This window comes from Aotus nancymaae, unplaced genomic scaffold, assembly GCF_030222135.1.
Source record: "Aotus nancymaae isolate 86718 unplaced genomic scaffold, 86718_ANA_hifiasm-v0.15.2.pri h1tg000041l, whole genome shotgun sequence".
NCBI classification, from domain to species: domain Eukaryota; kingdom Metazoa; phylum Chordata; class Mammalia; order Primates; family Aotidae; genus Aotus; species Aotus nancymaae.
In genome coordinates this window covers 25,575,047-25,591,901 of record NW_026988455.1, presented here as the reverse complement: position 1 = coordinate 25,591,901, position 16,855 = coordinate 25,575,047, and the positions used below count along the sequence as shown (strand labels likewise).

Genomic DNA, 16,855 nt, shown 5'->3' with positions numbered 1-16,855 from the left:
AATATTAACAATAATTCCTTGGTGGCATGTAAGGCCCAGTTTAATTCTTCCCAGTTGCCTCAAAAATGCCTTTTTACATTTGGCTGTGGAATCCAAATGAGACCCCACGTTGCATTTGGTTTCTGTGTCCCTGAAGTCTCTTCTTCTGACAGCCCCATTGTCTTCCATCCTGTTGGTTTGTTGGAGAGAAGGCCACGTTGGTCCTGCAGAATGTCCCGCATCCAGGATTTGGTTGCCAGCATCCCAGTGTTGTCCATGAGCAGGTCCCTCTTCCCGGGTGTTTCCTGTAAACTTGTGGTTTAAGGCTTGCTTGACCTGCCTTCAGATTTTTGGCAGGACTCCCTCTGGGTGGTTGTGCTTCCATCTGTGGGGAGGCCTACCATGCCTGGCCACACCCTTGCAGTGATGCCAACAAGGCCACTGGGCCCGGCGCCCACCTCATCTGTCCACACTGATCCCATGGCCTTTCACTCTGTGGTCAGGGCAGCCATGGAGAACTATTGCAAAGGGTGACTGGCAATTCTGTCCTTCCTTCTCCCTCTATCAGTCACGAGTCTTTTATAAAGAAATTTTCCTCCTCAGCTCATCTGGTTATCCTGAACTTTTCTTTGTCAACTACAGAAAAGGCTTTTTCCTTTATCTGTCAGTTTGCCAGTTATCAGAGTAATGAATTGGTGCCCTAATGAATTTGATAGCTTAATTTTTAAAATGTAGGTATGTCTCATGAATTACTTGGAACATACACTAAAATGTATTTGTTGTTCATCTGAAACTCAAGCAGGCCAGGTGTCCTGTGTTTTTATTTGCTAATCTGGCCACCCTCGTTGAGGCCTGTGACCTGGCCGCCTTGAAGCATCACCAGGTCAGAGAAGGTCGTGGCACTTTGTTGAGCCAGGGGAAAAGCAAGCAGGTGAAGCTTGACGTTGGCACCCAGAGCCTCAGCATCCAGCCCCTGGCAGCTCCTGCTGAGTGTGAGGGCAGCCAAGGATGTGTGTCCCCTCCACACATCCTGGCCTCGGGGAGGCTGTGCCACCTTTCCAGGGTGCTCAGGCTCCTCCCGCCACCTCCCAGGACCGGAACGGAGTGTGGATGTGACAGATGTCACCAAGCAGAAGGACTGCAAGATGAAGCTGAAGGAGTTTGTGGATTATTACTACAGCACCAACCGCAAGCGGGTCCTCAACGTCACCAACCTCGAGTTCTCCGACACCCGGTGAGTGCTGCAGCCTGGGGGTTTGGGCAGTGGGGTTGGGGCAGGGGCGCTGTGCCATCCTTGGCACTTGCCTGAGAAGCACAGGTTGAAGGTCTCAGAGTCTGGAATACCACACACGGCACACACTGATTTTTCCTGTTTCTCTCTCTTTTAGATTTTTTTCTTTTTCTTCCATTTTTTTTAAGGCTAGCTTGCAGCTCCTTCTCTTTTAAAGTATGAAGGTGACACATTGTGAACAATTCAAACAAAAATAAGGAGCAAGAAGGCAAAGCCTTCTCTGGCCTTGGCCACACCCATCCCACTCCTCAGAGAGAACCATTGGTAATGGTGTGTAGTTTTTTCCAGAATGCACACTCATGACACACTCAGACACATCTATGACACATCCACTTATGGACACACATTCACACTCATGGACACACCAACACTCATGACAGCCACTTGTGGACACTCCAACGCATGACTCATTCATGACACACTGACCCTCACATTGGCTCATGGACATGCTCATGACACACTCATAGATATGTCACACACTCGCAGTCATGACACACTCATACCTACTCACAGACACAACTCATGGTGCACTCACTCATGGATACACTCGCCAGTGCACTGACACATTCACAACACACCAACACTTGCTCGTGGGCATACACATGACACACGCTAGCAGACACATGGACACACTCATACACACTTAGCACTCACCAACACATGGTACACTCATGGGCCCACTCACCAACACACTTGTGACACGTTCACAACACCGACACATTCGCTCACATGACATGGACATGGGATACACTCACTCACAGACATTCACAGACACACTTGTGGACACACTCCTGATACCCAGGCAGTGACACACTCAAACACAACAATGAATAGACTCGTAACATGCTTATGACACACACGTCCTTGACACACTGAGACACTGACTCATTGGCACACTCACACTCCTAAGCTCCACATCCCTGGCACAGTTACCAACACCTGCACACACCCATGTAGATGCCTGCACTCACACACACAAGCTCCTACGGGGGCGGCTGCTGTGACCCGCCTCCCTGCCTTCCAGGCAAGGCGGGCCCCACACTGCCAGGTCCCACTGAGTTCCTGGTGCTGGTTGTCATCAGCCCTGTGGTCACTGTTGGTAGGGCGTCGTCTGTCAGGGCTCACCTACACCAGCCTGGCTTCCTGGTGGCAGAGCTGCTGGACCTGCACTTTGTGGCTCTGACCTTGTTCTCCCCCAGGGCTGCCGGCTTGGCTGTGGTCGGTGCCTGTCCTGGATCCAACCCTCACCCCCTCGCCATTAAATCTCCACTGCCCTCCAACTGCCCCTGGGAAAGATCCAGAACACTCACTCACCATAAGGCGTAGATAGCTAAGGATGGCTTCAGTCTGTATCATTTTCATCATGCCTACTTCCTGAAAGCACATAACACGTGCAAAGGGGCAGGTAGGAAGAAACAAAATAATTATCTAAAACCACACCAAGAAAGAGAATATATCTTGGTGGCTCATCTGGTAGAGTGACCCAGGAAAAAAGAAAAAAAAAACAAAAGGAAAAAGAATATAAAACTGCCAAGAGCCACAAAGAGGTATATGACCTTGCATGGTGGCTCATGCCTGTAATCCCAGCACTTTGGGAGGCTGAGGCAGGAGGATCATTTGAGGCCAGGAGTTTGCAACCAGCCTGGGCAACAAAGCAAGATCCTGTCTTTATTTTAAAAATAAAAATTTTTTAAAAAGGTAATGAGTATTCAGTTTTGTTTGAGCTTTCCAGCAGCAAAGGTAAAAAAGGGAAATGGAGTGGGTTATGGTATCAGAAAAAGCGGCATGTGTTGCTTTGGTATCAAACAATATAACTGAGTCATGTCTCCATCAACTTAACTTACTGCCCTGCCTGGGTTGGGGGACTTCTCACAGAGATGTCTGGGTGATGGAGCTAGGGAGAGATGGTGCTTTGGCCTGTGGTTTTCCACTGGGCCTTTCAGGGCCATCCCTTTGCCTCCTGTGTCCACTGGCCCAGTCCATGGACCATCAGGTGGGCATTTGCAGCTTTTGTTGGGCACTTACCTACCAGAGCCTTCCATGGGCTTGTGTCAGGGCCATGGAGTGGGCTCTGCTTCATCATTAAGTCTGTCCCCAAGGATGGTGGCCAAGCAGGTGAGGTCAGGCCTGACCCCATGGGCTGTCTGGGGCAGCTCTTGGGGCCTGCTTCTTCAGGGGGACCCACAGTGACCAGTGCACCCCCAGACCAGAGAGATGCCTGCTGTGTGGCAGGTCTAGGGTGATGTGCCCACTGCTGGTCATTCAGGCACACATGTCACATCTGGACTCTTGCTCATGGTGGCTTTGTGTGTCCAGGGGGGCTTTGAGGACCAACCCCTGCCAACTCAGAGAAAGGTGTGGCCTGCACCTAAGCAGGCCAAGCAAGGGAAAGAAGGATATTTGAGGGTGTGTTGGGAGACAGGGACAGCCTGGTCCCTGTGGTGTGTGGTATTTGAAGGACTCAGCTGCAGATGGGTCACGAGGGTCCTTGTGGCAGGGAACCCTCTCCTGTGGGCAGTGATGTGCCCAGACTGCTGAGGGCTTAGAGGTTGGCAGTGGGTATGGGTGGGGGCAATGAGGACTCCTTGAGGGATGGAGAAGGGTGCTAGTTTGGAACATGCTGGAGATTTAAAGGTGAGGTCTGTGACTGAGGCTGGTGGGATTGGGGCGGCAGGACTCTGCTTGAGATTTATGACAATCTTGTCTGAGTTGGTGTGGCCTTCCAGTAGCGATAACAGCAGTTTCAGATGGGATGGCAGAGACATGACAGACCCTGTCTTCCTGGAGGCAGCAAGAACTCCCAGATCTGGTTCTTAGTGGCGGCTGAAATGTTACTGCACAGGTGCTGTTGAGCTTTGAGTTTTTTTGTTTTTTTTTTTGAGATGGAGTCACTCTTTGCCCAGGCTGGAATGCAGTGGTACGATCTCGGCTCACTGCAACCTCCACCTCCTGGGTTCAAGCAATTCTCCTGCGTCAGCTTCCTGGGTAGCTGGGATTACAGGCACACCACCATGTGCAGCCAGTTTTTTTTTTTTTTCTTTTTTTTGAGACGGAGTTTCACTCTTGTTACCCAGGCTGGAGTGCAATGGCGCGATCTCGGCTCACCGCAACCTCCGCCTCCTGGGTTCAGGCAATTCTCCTGCCTCAGCCTCCTGAGTAGCTGGGATTACAGGCACGTGCCACCATGCCCAGCTAATTTTTTGTGTTTTTAGTAGAGACGGGGTTTCACCGTGTTGACCAGGATGGTCTTGATCTCTTGACCTCGTGATCCACTCGCCTCGGCCTCCCAAAGTGCTGGGATTACAGGCGTGAGCCACCGCACCCGGCGCCAGTTTTTATATTTTTGGTACAGACGGGCTTTCACCATGTTGGCCAGGCTGGTCTCAAACTCCTGACCTCAGGTGATCCACCCACCTCTCTCTCCCAAAATGCTGAGATTACAGACATGAGCCACCGTGCCCAGCCTAGTTTGATGTTTTTGATGAAATGTAGTGCATTTTATCCAGAACAGTGACATTCAATTGAATTGAAGGTTCCCTATGCATTTGCCTATCTTCCCTGGTTATGAGTTGGCTGGATTTGACAGTGACCTGATGTGGCCAGGGGTCATGGGCACCCTGTTGTCAACTCTGGAGAGCAGTGGCTTTTTCAGGTGTTGCCAGAGGCACCTGGGCTGAGTGTGAGAAGTGGTATCTGCGCTCCAGCCTGGCCGTAGCCACTTGCGCGTGGCCAATCTGGAAAGACTCGCTTTTCAATTCCCGGGAGAGGAGGTTCTTTTTCAGGGATGGATGGTTTGGGGGCCTTCTCATCGTCTTCTGCAGGAGGAGGCCAGCGTCCAACCTAGTCTCCTGCAGGGCCACATCCGGAGTCTGCGCTCCTTCTGCCCTCTGTGATCCTGTTTGCTGCTCTGTGAAATGGGAGATGTGACCTGTGGCTTGCAGGTGGTGAGAGAGTGTGAGACGTGCCTCACAAAGCATGTTTCCCGCTCCAGGGGACATAAAAAAGGAGGTCCCAGGCTTCCTCACCACCTTCTTCTCCTACCCCTAGAATGTCCAGCTTCGTGGAGCCCCCTGACATCGTGAAGAAACTGTCCTGGGTAGAAAACTACTGGCCAGACGACGCATTGCTGGCCAAGCCCAAAGTGACCAAGTACTGCCTGATCTGCGTGAAGGACAGCTACACTGACTTCCACATTGACTCTGGGGGTGCCTCTGCCTGGTACCACGTGCTCAAGGTGAGCCACGCCCCTCAGGGCACCTTGGCCTTGCCGTGGCTGTGATCCATCCACAAGATTGTCTGCAGTTCCCACTGTGGCCAGGATGCCACTCCCCAGAGGGAAACCAGACCGTCCATCCCTGGGACAGGAGGCCATGGAGATGTCTCTGGGTGGAGGGGCAGGGGTGCATGTGGGACCAGAGAACCGCACGAGCATCTCCTTTTTCTTATCAGATTCAGGCTTGTTAACAATTGAGTGAGGCTGCTGGGTGACCGTGCCCTTAGAGAAGAAAGGGGAGTGTTGCGAAGACATCCTGGAAGAGGGGCCAGCCATAGCCAGGGCCCTGCACAGGAGCCAGCGGGCAGGATGGGGGCATCTGGGCGGGCAGGGAAGGCTAGGAGCCTTATCATCGAGGCCGAGAGAGGGAAGCCAGAAGAAAACTGAGACGTAAATAGCAACAGAAACATAGGAAACCCTAAGCTGTGGGCTCCCCCCAGCTGCTAACTGAGCTTCTCCAGACCAGCTGGAGCTGGACTGGAGCTGGAGCTAGAGTGGGGGTGGGTGTGTGTGCAGATCTCACCTCTGGGAGGCCCTGAGCAAGTCACTGGGGCATCCTCGGAACCTGCCTTGGCCCTGCTCCCAGTGCAGAGCCCCTCCCGGGGCCTGGCATAAGACTGCCTGGGACACAGTGGCATCATTTGACCCAGACTGGGATCCAAGTAGCTCTCAAGAGTGGAGCTACCTGGAATGCCTTTGACAGCCAGTTACAGCTTTATTTGCAGGCTGGGCACCCACACCATTTGTAGTGCTTCAAAACAACGTAATTTGGGATTATGGGCTTTGGCTCTTGACTGTGCTGGGGGGCCCAGATACCCAGAACCTTCCTAATACACACACTTCTGAATTGCAAAGCACCTGTGCCCTCAGTGTTGCAGGAAGGAGTCGTCGACCTGGGCAGGGTACTTTTCACATTAGGACCTATCCGTTGCACCCCCACCCTGCGTCCTGGCATGGGCGGCTCTGCCAACAGGCTCTCTTGGCAGGGAGAGAAGACCTTCTATCTCATCAGGCCAGCCTCGGCCAACATCTCCCTGTATGAGCGCTGGCGGTCTGCCTCTAACCACAGCGAGATGTTCTTTGCCGACCAGGTGGACAAATGCTACAAATGCATCGTCAAGCAGGGCCAGACCCTCTTCATCCCCTCAGGTGAGTGCGGGCAGCTTTGGGGACCATATCCTAGGGCTTGCCGGCCCTCATCAAGGTTACTGTCCTGTCCCTTGGACCGTGTCCCCACCACAGGTTCTCTCGGCATCCCTGGCGTGCCTGCTCCCTTGTCTGGAGCTTAACGCCACCCCAGCCCAGTCCCTGCAGAGGGACCAGCAATGGGGCTTGTGTTCTCTGGTCAGCGTGGGCACTCCTCACCACCGAGGCCACCTTGGAACTGTGCAGCCAGTCAGTCTCCTTCACAGCCTGGCTGGACTCACTGTGACAGAGCCCATGGCTGGAGTCCCAGCTCAGAGAGCCTTGTGTGGGGACAGCAGCCACAGCATCAGAGCCAGTGAGGGAGGAGGGTGCTAGCTGCTAATTAAAGTACTATTAGGGGATATTTTGAGTCTGTGCTGAAGGAGAAAGCCCGTTGTGAGCCACTGTGTGCCCCTAGATGATGTTAGAACAAATCCCAGGCACCCTGCTGTTTCACTTAAATATTCTACTATTTCTAAAGGACTTCCTTTCCTTCTAAAGTAATATAGCTACAATAGTGTCCTCACACCTCGAACAATTAACAGCAATTCCCTAGTATCATCATATAGCCAATTGGTGTTCAGATTATTGAATTGTTTTATAGGTTTTGTTTTTATTTTAAATAAGTATTAAACTAAGGCCCTCACATTTTCATGATTTATAAGCCTCAGAATCTTCTGTAATCTCTGGGTCCCTCCTCCCTCTGTCAGCTTCCTCACAGTCTTTCCTGAATGAGGAAAGAGCTGTGGATTTCCCAGGGTCTGGCCCAGGCTCTGTCTCCAAGGATAACCTGGGGACCAGTCCCAGCTCTGGGGGCGATGCAGCTGCCTCAGCCTTGTCTCCTGCCCCTGAGTGAGGTTGGGACGCCAGGTAGCCGGACACAGGCTGGGGCTTCCTCTCTCCATCTGAGTACTGTCCTCATGTGGCCTGAGCAAGTCCCCTCAGCTCTGGGCCTTGGGTTCCTTGTCTGTGTGGTGCAGGGCTGGACTGACTAGTCTGTGTTGCCTCAGATACAGCCTCTCCCCTGACCCTCTAACATGGAGGCTGGGGTAGGGCCAGGGCCAGAGAGCTCCTCCCAGGGAGGCCCTAGGCTGCTGGTGAAGCTGCAGAGGTGGACAGGGCATCAAGGCACAGGCGAGCAGGAGCTGGAGCCTGGGCTGGGCTGTGGAAGGCCTGTGCTGGTCTCCGCTGCTTCCTGATCTGGAGCCATGAGAAGCCCATTCATGGGAGCAAGGTAGGGCGCCAGCCACTCCTGTCTCTCTCCCAGGCTGGATCTACGCCACGCTCACCCCTGTGGACTGCCTGGCCTTCGCGGGACATTTCCTCCACAGCCTGAGTGTGGAGATGCAGATGAGGTAGTGCCTGCCGCGCTGTTGCCCTCTGGCTCTGTGGGGCAGTGTCCTCCCTCCAGCTGGGTGGGTGCCAGACACCTGGGGCTGAGTCCTGGCTCAGCCTGCCCGTGGCCTGGACATGACCGTCAGCCTCAGTGGGCCTCTTCTTAATGTGGAGGGAAGGAGGAGGTGGGCTCTGGGATCGTGGAGCCTGGCCCCTCCAGGGACCTGGCTGCTGGACGGTTGTAGTTACCCTTGCTGGGGTTGCAGTTGCTTAAAAAGCTGCTGCCTTCTCTTCTCGGGCACTGACCGAGCTCTCATGGACCCTGAGTCTTGCAGCCACCCAGGGCAGTTGTCCCCTGGTCCACCTCAGCTATGCAGGGGAGGCCTCAGTGGGGAGGCCTGAGCTGGTGTGTCTGGGGCCTGGATTCATCCCCAGCATTGTCTGCTTGATGGTCAGTGCACTGAGAACAGCTCTTTGGTGGCTTCCAGAGCATATGAAGTGGAAAGGAGGTTGAAACTGGGCAGCCTGACTCAGTTTCCCAACTTTGAAACTGCCTGCTGGTACATGGGGAAGCATCTGCTGGAGGCATTCAAAGGTACTGGTCACTCCAGGGTGGGCGTCCAAGCCTGGGGCCCTTGGCTGTGGGGGCAGCCAGACCTGGGTCAGGGCTGACTGTCTGGGTGTGAGTACCGCCTTCCTGTGGCCTGAGCATGTCCTGTTGGGACTCAGCCCCGGGCCTCAGTTTTCCCATCTGTATAATGCAGGACCAGATTGAACAGGTTGGACCTCTCCTTCCAATTAGACTGCCCCTTGTTTTAGAAGGAACGCTGGGCTGTGGGTTGAGAGGGGCGAGTGTGCATGGTTGTGATACAGGTATCAATAACACCTGCTCCACCCTCCATACTTGCCTCCATTGGGAAGGTAGGGCCCTGGCTGTGTTACCAGCTGAGGAGTGGGTGTGAGTGAGCTCTGGGTCCCCTTAGGATCCCTCAGGGGCATGGTAGCTAGACCAAGAGGCAGGCTTGTGGCTTAGTCTTGCACCTCTGGATGCACTGTGGCATCCCTGGGCTGCCCCTTCTGTCCCAGGCCACACCCTGCCTGGCCACACCCTCAGAGATGAAAGCAGGTGGCTCCCGGCAGCCACCATCCTGTTCAGGTCTCCAGACTCTGCCTAGCAGTGTGAGGGAGCCTGCAGGAGGGTTTGCATTTGTGTGTGATTTCCTTTCTCTGTATGCCCTTTACCAGAAGTTGCTCTTTTCTGGTTCTGATAGCAGCCATGAGCTCTTTTATCCAGAACCCTTTGCACTCTGGCCCTAATTGGAGAAGGTAAAATGGTCCTTAGTCATGGCCGGCCAGGTTTCAGTAAGATTTTCCCATTGCTTCCCAAATGTGGAGCGCTGAGCTTGACTCTGGCAGAAGGAAGTACCCAGGATGGGAGTCTAGCCCTGTCCTCAGGGGACTCGTGCCAGGGAGGTAGGGATCAGGGCAGCACTCGGGAAGCCACCCCACAGGGCCAGCCTGACTACTGGCCAGCTAGGCCACTGTGGCCATGTCCTCTCTGTCTGGGTCCCCCTCTCTGAGAGGATGACGGTTCAGTTGGCCCCCAGGACTGAGAGGAGCTGCCGTGGCCCTAGTGAGTCAGAGCCCCGGAGCTCTCTCCAATGGGAAGAGGGAGGGGAGGCCCACAGCAGGAGCCCACCTCCCAGCTGAGCTGTGATTGGTCCTTCCACTGTGCTGAGGGGCGCCGTGAGGTGGGAAGAGGTGCTTGGGGATACCTAGTGTGGGCCTGGGGACAGCCTGTGGCCCGGGTCTTGGCATGACTTGGCCCCTTGCTCAGGCAAGGCTAGGGTATTGGACAGAGTGAGGAGAGCCAGGCAGCTTGTGTTAGAGGCCTGGAGGGTGAGACAGTGGGAGCATGGTGAGAGGGCCAGTGTTTCCTCTTTCAGGGCAGGCCACCAGGAGGATGGGCATCCCCAGGTTCCAAGGGGAACTGTTGGCAGTTGGGCTGGTGGCCATGGGCAGAGGGGACCTCTGGAAGGCTGGACCTGGTATCCCCTGGTCTGGCTGTGTGGCTGGGCATGAAGGCACCTGTGGGCAGGGGCATCCACCCACCTCACCCGTGTTTCCTTCCCAGGCTCTCACAAATCTGGAAAGCAGCTGCCCCCTCATCTAGTCCAAGGAGCTAAAATTCTCAATGGTGCTTTCCGATCGTGGACGAAGAAGCAGGTAGGACTCATGTCACAAATGCCCTAGGGTAGGAGAGTGGTGACAGGCGGGAGGACCTCCCTGGAGACCCGGCAGCAATGTCCAGGGTTTGTCCTGCTTCAATGAGATCCGGCCTAGGAAGGATGGTGGTGCTCCCCTGCCTGGCTTGGCCATGGGTCCTGCTCTCCACTGACTGGGCCACCTGAGGGCTGGAGGAGGATGGATGTAGATGCCGAGTTCCTCCATCAGGTGCTGACAGCTTGGTCTCAAGTTGGTGGGAGAAGGGTGAGCAGGTGCCGGTGTGTCCTGGGAGGAAGGTGGTCTGCAGGTAGAGGACAGATGGCCATGGTGGGATGACACTGTGGGAGCACAGAAAGGCCTGGCATTTGGTGGGGGCAGGGAAGGACTGGGGGAGTGGCTGGCCTCAGGACAGGGAGTGCTGGGGATGCCCTGTCGGCTCCTTCTGGCTGGCCCTGGCATCAGCTCAAAAGCCAAATTGACTGATTGGGTGCAGCACCCCAGCCACCTTGCTCTGTGACCTGGGAAGCCCCTCCGTGTGTGCCTCCACGGAAACTGCTTCCTGTGTTCCTTAGCATCTTCCTTTGGTTTTGGCTACAGAAGGGAGGGGAAGGTCTGGCTTAGCCTTGGGCACACTCTAGACCAGTGTTTCCTGCTGGGTCTCTCATTGTGCAGAGGCACCGTGTCCGCTCCTGAGAGGATGACCCTCTCCCAGGACAGAGAGGGCTAGTGGAGGTTTTCAGGAAGCCTTCAGGAGGGGAAGGCCAGGCTGCAGGGGACACTGTGTACAGCCTGCCTCTCTCGTGGGTGAGCCAGGCAGGAGAGGCAGTCGGTGAACTTCCAGGGTCATCCTGCAGCCACCATCTCCCTCAGGCTTCAAGGCCCAGGGCAGTCCAGGGCGCTCCTCCCACCTCACCTCAGCTGTGTGGCCCGGTGGAGTAGCCTCTGACCAGGAAGAAGGGATGGGACCCATATCCACTCCATAGCCTGCTGGTGGTGGCCTCAGGCAAGCTTGTCCCCTCTGGTACTCGGTTTGTCCACCTATTGATGGGGGTCACAGCAGAGACCTCTTCCGGGGCAGAGTTTGGCTGGGAAGCCCCTGGCCTCATGCTCGTCTAGGTGGCTCAGCAGTCAGGGGACAACCTGCAAGGAGGCAGGTGCAGGTCAGGGCCACGGGGCATGTCTGGTGCTGAACCTGGGCCCGGTTGTCCCACAGGCTTTGGCAGAGCATGAGGACGAGCTCCCGGAGCACTTCAAACCTTCACAGCTCATCAAAGACCTGGCCAAAGAGATCCGGCTCAGTGAGGTGGGGCCGTGCCTAGGTGCTGGGCTGGACCTCTGGGGATGGGGGAGGGCCTCCTGTCTTTCTCTGGGCCTGGGGGCCTGCCTGACACAGAACTGCCAGCTTGGGAAGGCCAGTGCTCCAGACGGTCCCCCCTGCACCCTCCTGGGCGAGCTTGCCTTTGTAAGGGCTCAGGGTCCCAGGTCTCTGGCTGGGTCTGTGTCTTTGGTGTGAGTGTGTAGGGACTGAGAGATGGTACCAGCCCCTCTGAAGTTCCCATGGGGAGGGCACTCTGTGGGAGGAGCCCCTGATTCAGCCCCTCGAGTCCCAGGTTGTGTGATCTTGGATGAGCCTCCAGCCGCTGTGCTTGGGGTAGGACAGAAGAGCCTTGGGGAGAGCAAGTGACTAATGGCCTGTGGCGGGTGTGAGTGTATTACACAACAGCATGGGGTGGCTGTGAGTGTGTCACATGATGAGTGTGTCACATGGGGTAGTGAGCCTTTCTGGGCTGACAGCTCCCTGCCAGTCAGGCAGTGAGGGTCTCCAGTGTCCTGGTATGTGGACCCTCCTGGGCCACAATTTGGCAGAAGCAGCATGTGACCCTCTCCTTTCTGTACTCCAGAATGCCTCCAAAGCCATCCGACCGGAAGTGAATACTGTCGCCTCGTCAGATGAGGTCTGTGACGGTGACCGGGAGAAGGAGGAGCCCCCCTCTCCCATTGAGGCCACCCCACCTCAATCCCTCCTGGAGAAAGTGTCCAAAAAAAAGACTCCCAAAACTGTGAAGATGCCCAAGCCGTCCAAAATCCCCAAGCCTCCAAAACCCCCTAAGCCCCCAAGGCCCCCGAAAACGCTGAAGCTCAAAGATGGAGGCAAGAAGAAAGGGAAGAAGTCCCGGGAGTCAGCCTCACCCACCATCCCCAACCTGGACCTGCTCGAAGCACACACCAAGGAGGCACTGACCAAGATGGAGCCGCCCAAGAAGGGCAAGGTGGGCCCCCCACATCCTGACTCCCCACCTCGTCACCAGGGGTGATGGAGATAGCTGGGGCCCATTGTCCTTGTTCTCCAAGGGCCCCTGGGAGAATGTGGGGGTCTGGGCCCTTGCTGTGGGTTCAGTTGGCCCAGAAGATGCACTTTTCTGCCTGGTCCTGACCCAGTCCTGCTGTATCCAGGCCCAGACCCCCCAGGGTGGACAGGCTCTGCCCCAGCAAGCCACAGAGCAGTGGGTCTGGAGAGTGGCCCTCATTGAGGAAGGCAGCACAATGTGTGTGTGCTGTGGCAGGGGTGGCACCCAGGAGGGCCACCTGGTGGAGGAGGCACAGTGGTTTTCCGGGAGGGGATGTCTAGTTTAGATTTCCTAACCAGATGGGCAGTTGCCAGTGGACAAAGAAGCACTTGGTCCTCCCTGGGGCCAAGGGATTGAGGCTGAAGCCTGAAGGTCTGAGGTATCTGTGCAGGAACAACAGGGAGAATACCACTGGAGGGGAGGGGATTCAGGGGTGAGGACAGTAGCAGGGTTGCCATGATAATCTGAGCCCCTATGGACAGTGAGAGAGATGGGCCCAGCTCTGAAGACTCACTCTGACTAGAGGATCTTAGGTCTGAGCTTCAGGAACCATGAACTTCTGAGATCAAGCACTACTGAGTGTGATCTGCCAGGAGGAGGCTGTTATCCACTTCCTGGGGGCCAGGACACTTCAGGGCTAGCACCACAGGAGTATAGTGGGATTACATCCCTGTAGTCCTGCTTTTGTGTTCTCTTTCTCAGGGCAAGTGTGAATGAATGCATGAACAAATGAATAGGTGGCTAAATGGCTGGGTGAATGGGTGAATAGATGGACAAATGGATGGATAAATGAATGAATTGATGAATGACTGGATGGATGGATGGTTGAATGGATTAACAAATGGATGAATAGATGAATGAATGGATGGATAGGCGAACAAATTGATGGATGGGTGATGGATGAATAAATAAATGGATAGATGGGTGAATGGGTAGATGGTTGGAAGAATGAATAAATGAATGGATTGGTGGATGAATGGATGATGAATGAATGGGTAGATTAATGAGTGGATGGATGGATGGATGAATAGGTGGTTGGATGGATGATTGCATAGATGGATGGATGGATGGGTGGATGGATGAAAGAATGGACTGCTGGGTGGGTAGATGGATGGATTGGTGAATAAATAGATGAACAAATGATGGATGGATGAGTAGATGGATCAATGAATGAGTGAATAAATGGATGGATAGATGAATGAAAAACTGAATGTGTGGGTGGATGAATAAATGGACAGAGATGAATAAATGGATGGAAAGGTGATGAACAAATGGATGGGTGGATAAATGAATGGATGAATGGGTGGGTGACGAATGAATGAACAAATGGTGAGTGGATGAATGGATGGATGAATGAATGGATGAACAAAAGGATGGATGGATAGATGAATGGGTGGGTGGATGAATGAATAGATGAACTAATGATGGATGGACAGATGGATGGAGGAATGAATGGATAGATGGATGGATGAATGAATGGTTGAACAAATAGATGGATGCTTAGATGAACAAATGATGGATAGATGGGTGAATTGACCAATGGATGGATAAATGAATCAATGAATGAATGGATGGGTAGATGGGTGGATGAATGAGTGAGTGGATGGGTAGATGAATGAATGAATGAACAAAAGGATGATGGATGGATAGATGAAGAAATGGATGGATGGATGCATGGATGAATGAATGGATGAATAAATGGATGGATGGATGGATGGGTGGGTGAATGGATGCATGGATGGGTAGATGGATGAAGGCATGAGCTGCAGGCGCATGGGCTAGAAGGAGAGAAGAAATCTTTGTGGCCCAAGAGAGTCCCACCAGCCCTCTGTGTCTGCCTTTGGGTCACAGCAGCCCTTTCTTCTAGGCCACCAAGAGTGTTCTGAGTGTGCCCAACAAAGACGTGGTCCATGTGCAGAATGATGTGGAGAGGCTGGAAATTCGAGAGCAAACCAAGAGCAAGTCAGAGGCCAAGTGGAAGTACAAGGTGAGACGTGCACGTGTGCATGCATGTCAACTCGGTGAGTGTGAGCAGAGATGTGAATCTGTGAGGCCCTGTTTGTGTGAAGGAATGTGCAGATGTGTCTGCTTGTCCCAAGCAGGTGGTGCCATGGGGTGTGGCTCTGTGGGTCTGAATTGTATGTGGGCATCTATCGACTACCTTCCTCTGACTTGGTTGGGATGCAAGAGGTTGAGTGTGTCATCCTGTATGTTGACAGTGTTTCCCTTCCCTGTCTACACTCTGGTTTTCATTCCTACTCCCTAGGGGATAGGGAGCATTGAGGCACTGAGTTCATGGGGTGCAGGCTCCTGAGCACCTCGCAGTGGCCTGGGTGGCCACCAGAGCTATGGGTGACTTTCCATAGGCATGTTCCCAGCAACTGCCTCTGCCCACTGACACTAGTCGGGGTCCTGACCCCTCACTCCTCTGTGGGGCTCAGGGACGGCCCTGCTGTTGCTTTTCAGAACAGCAAACCGGACTCCTTACTGAAGATGGAAGAGGAGCAGAAGCTAGAGAAGTCGCCTCTAGCTGGAAACAAAGACAACAAGTTCTCTTTTTCTTTTTCCAACAAGAAACTCCTCGGGTATGTGAGTGCCTGGATGGAGGGAGGGGTGACCTCACACGTACCCCACATCACACACACCATACACACTGCATTATACACACTGCCTTATACCACACACACACAATGTGCACACACTCTGCATCTCACACACACCATACACTGCATTACACACAGCCACACATACCGTACATCACACACCCCATACATACACAGCCTTTGGCTGACACACCTCTGGTGACCCCTCTCCCTCTGAGCTGCTGACCTCACTGACTACAGCCCTGTTCCCAGCACATCTTCTTCAGGGCCTAGACACCAGCAGAGCTGCATCGCTGCCTCCCACTACATTCTCCCTGCAGGGTGGGTGTGAGGAAGCAGACATGCCTGGGTGGGGCTGGGCTGGAAGATGCAGCCAACCTGCAGTGAGGGATGGGTCCCTCAGGAAGGGAGGGAGGCTGTGAGACTCTATGAATGTTAGATGTGTGGCTCTTGTGAGCTGGTGCTGAGGATGTGAGAAGGGGACAGAGTCCTGGGCTCTTGGAGCCCAGTGGCCAGTGGGGAGGACCTGGTGTGAAACCAACATGGGACCTGGGTGCTGAGGATGTGACCCATCTGGGAGTCAGGAGGGCCTCCTGGAGGAGGTGGTGCTGAGCAGAGATTAGGGGATGTGTCTGGGAGGTATGTGCTTGCTGAATGAGCCTTGGGGTGAGGTGAGGGGTGCTGAGGGTTTTGAGCCCAGTGGTAGCCTTGAGAGCCTCATGGTTCCAGTGGCAACACTTGGGCCTGTGTGTGCTCCTGGTGCATGGGTCATGTCACCTGCTGAGGCCCCACACCTGGCCAGAGTCAGACAGGTCCCAGTGGGAGGGGCGGCCACTTTCTGTAGCAGCCGCTTATTAACTTGGTTGGGTCATAATTTCCTCATTGAAGGGATGGGAGGAGAGGGCCTCTTACTGGGTGGTGGAGAGAGAGAGCATTGTCCAGGCAGAGCCTTGTGAGGGCCAGGGAGCTCAGGGCAACAGGCTAGGCCGGTCAGCCAAGGGGCAGGTCTGTGGGGTCCTGTGGCTGCCCAGCTTCATGGCCCTGGGCATGTTGCTTGCTTTATCTGAAGTTCTGCTTCTTGGTTTCTGGGAAGCTGTTAAACAGCATTCACTATGTGACGGTGCTAGGGAGTTGAGGATGGTGATGAGAAAGGCCAGCATGACTCTAGCCTGTGAACACTCGTGTGTTCTTGGCTCAGCCCATAAGGCAGCGGGGTTCGCCGCCCCTTCACTTAGAGCGTTGGAAGCAGCCTCGCCCTGGTGCTGTATCCAGGTGTCTACTTCTATTTGCGTGGAATTGGAGCTGTGTCTGTTTGAAGTTCGAGACTTTTCTGCCTCAGCCTGTTGTCTCAGCTACTATATAGAGAGAAACCTATCCTCAAACCCTTGGGATGGCAAAGATCAGAGCTGCTTGCAGGCCAAACTCTGAAGTAGTCCTCCTTCGCCCCCGCAGGGAGACAAGTTACATGCTTTTTTTTTTTTTGAGACAGAGTCTCGCTCTGTCACCAGGCGCCAGGCTGGAGTGCAGTGGCACAACCTCGGCTCACTGCAATCTCTGCCTCCTGGCTTCAAGCAATTCTCCTGCCTCAGCCTCCCGAGTAGCTGGCACTACAGGC

The 16,855-nt window shown here is 54.3% G+C and overlaps 1 protein-coding gene across 2 annotated transcripts in view; it reads left to right on the top strand.

Annotated features, from left to right (window-relative positions):
- The window catches only part of PHF2 (PHD finger protein 2), a 103,623-nt gene that overhangs the window by 73,943 nt on the left and 12,825 nt on the right, over nt 1-16,855 (top strand). For both annotated transcript variants that reach the window (XM_021671899.2, XM_064361596.1), the window contains exons 5-14: nt 1,072-1,213; nt 5,318-5,504; nt 6,530-6,692; nt 7,996-8,083; nt 8,552-8,658; nt 10,198-10,289; nt 11,503-11,592; nt 12,191-12,559; nt 14,505-14,624; nt 15,104-15,222. In XM_021671899.2, coding sequence (XP_021527574.2) covers nt 1,072-1,213; nt 5,318-5,504; nt 6,530-6,692; nt 7,996-8,083; nt 8,552-8,658; nt 10,198-10,289; nt 11,503-11,592; nt 12,191-12,559; nt 14,505-14,624; nt 15,104-15,222 — 1,477 coding nt within the window. The remainder of the gene's footprint in view (nt 1-1,071; nt 1,214-5,317; nt 5,505-6,529; nt 6,693-7,995; nt 8,084-8,551; nt 8,659-10,197; nt 10,290-11,502; nt 11,593-12,190; nt 12,560-14,504; nt 14,625-15,103; nt 15,223-16,855) is intronic.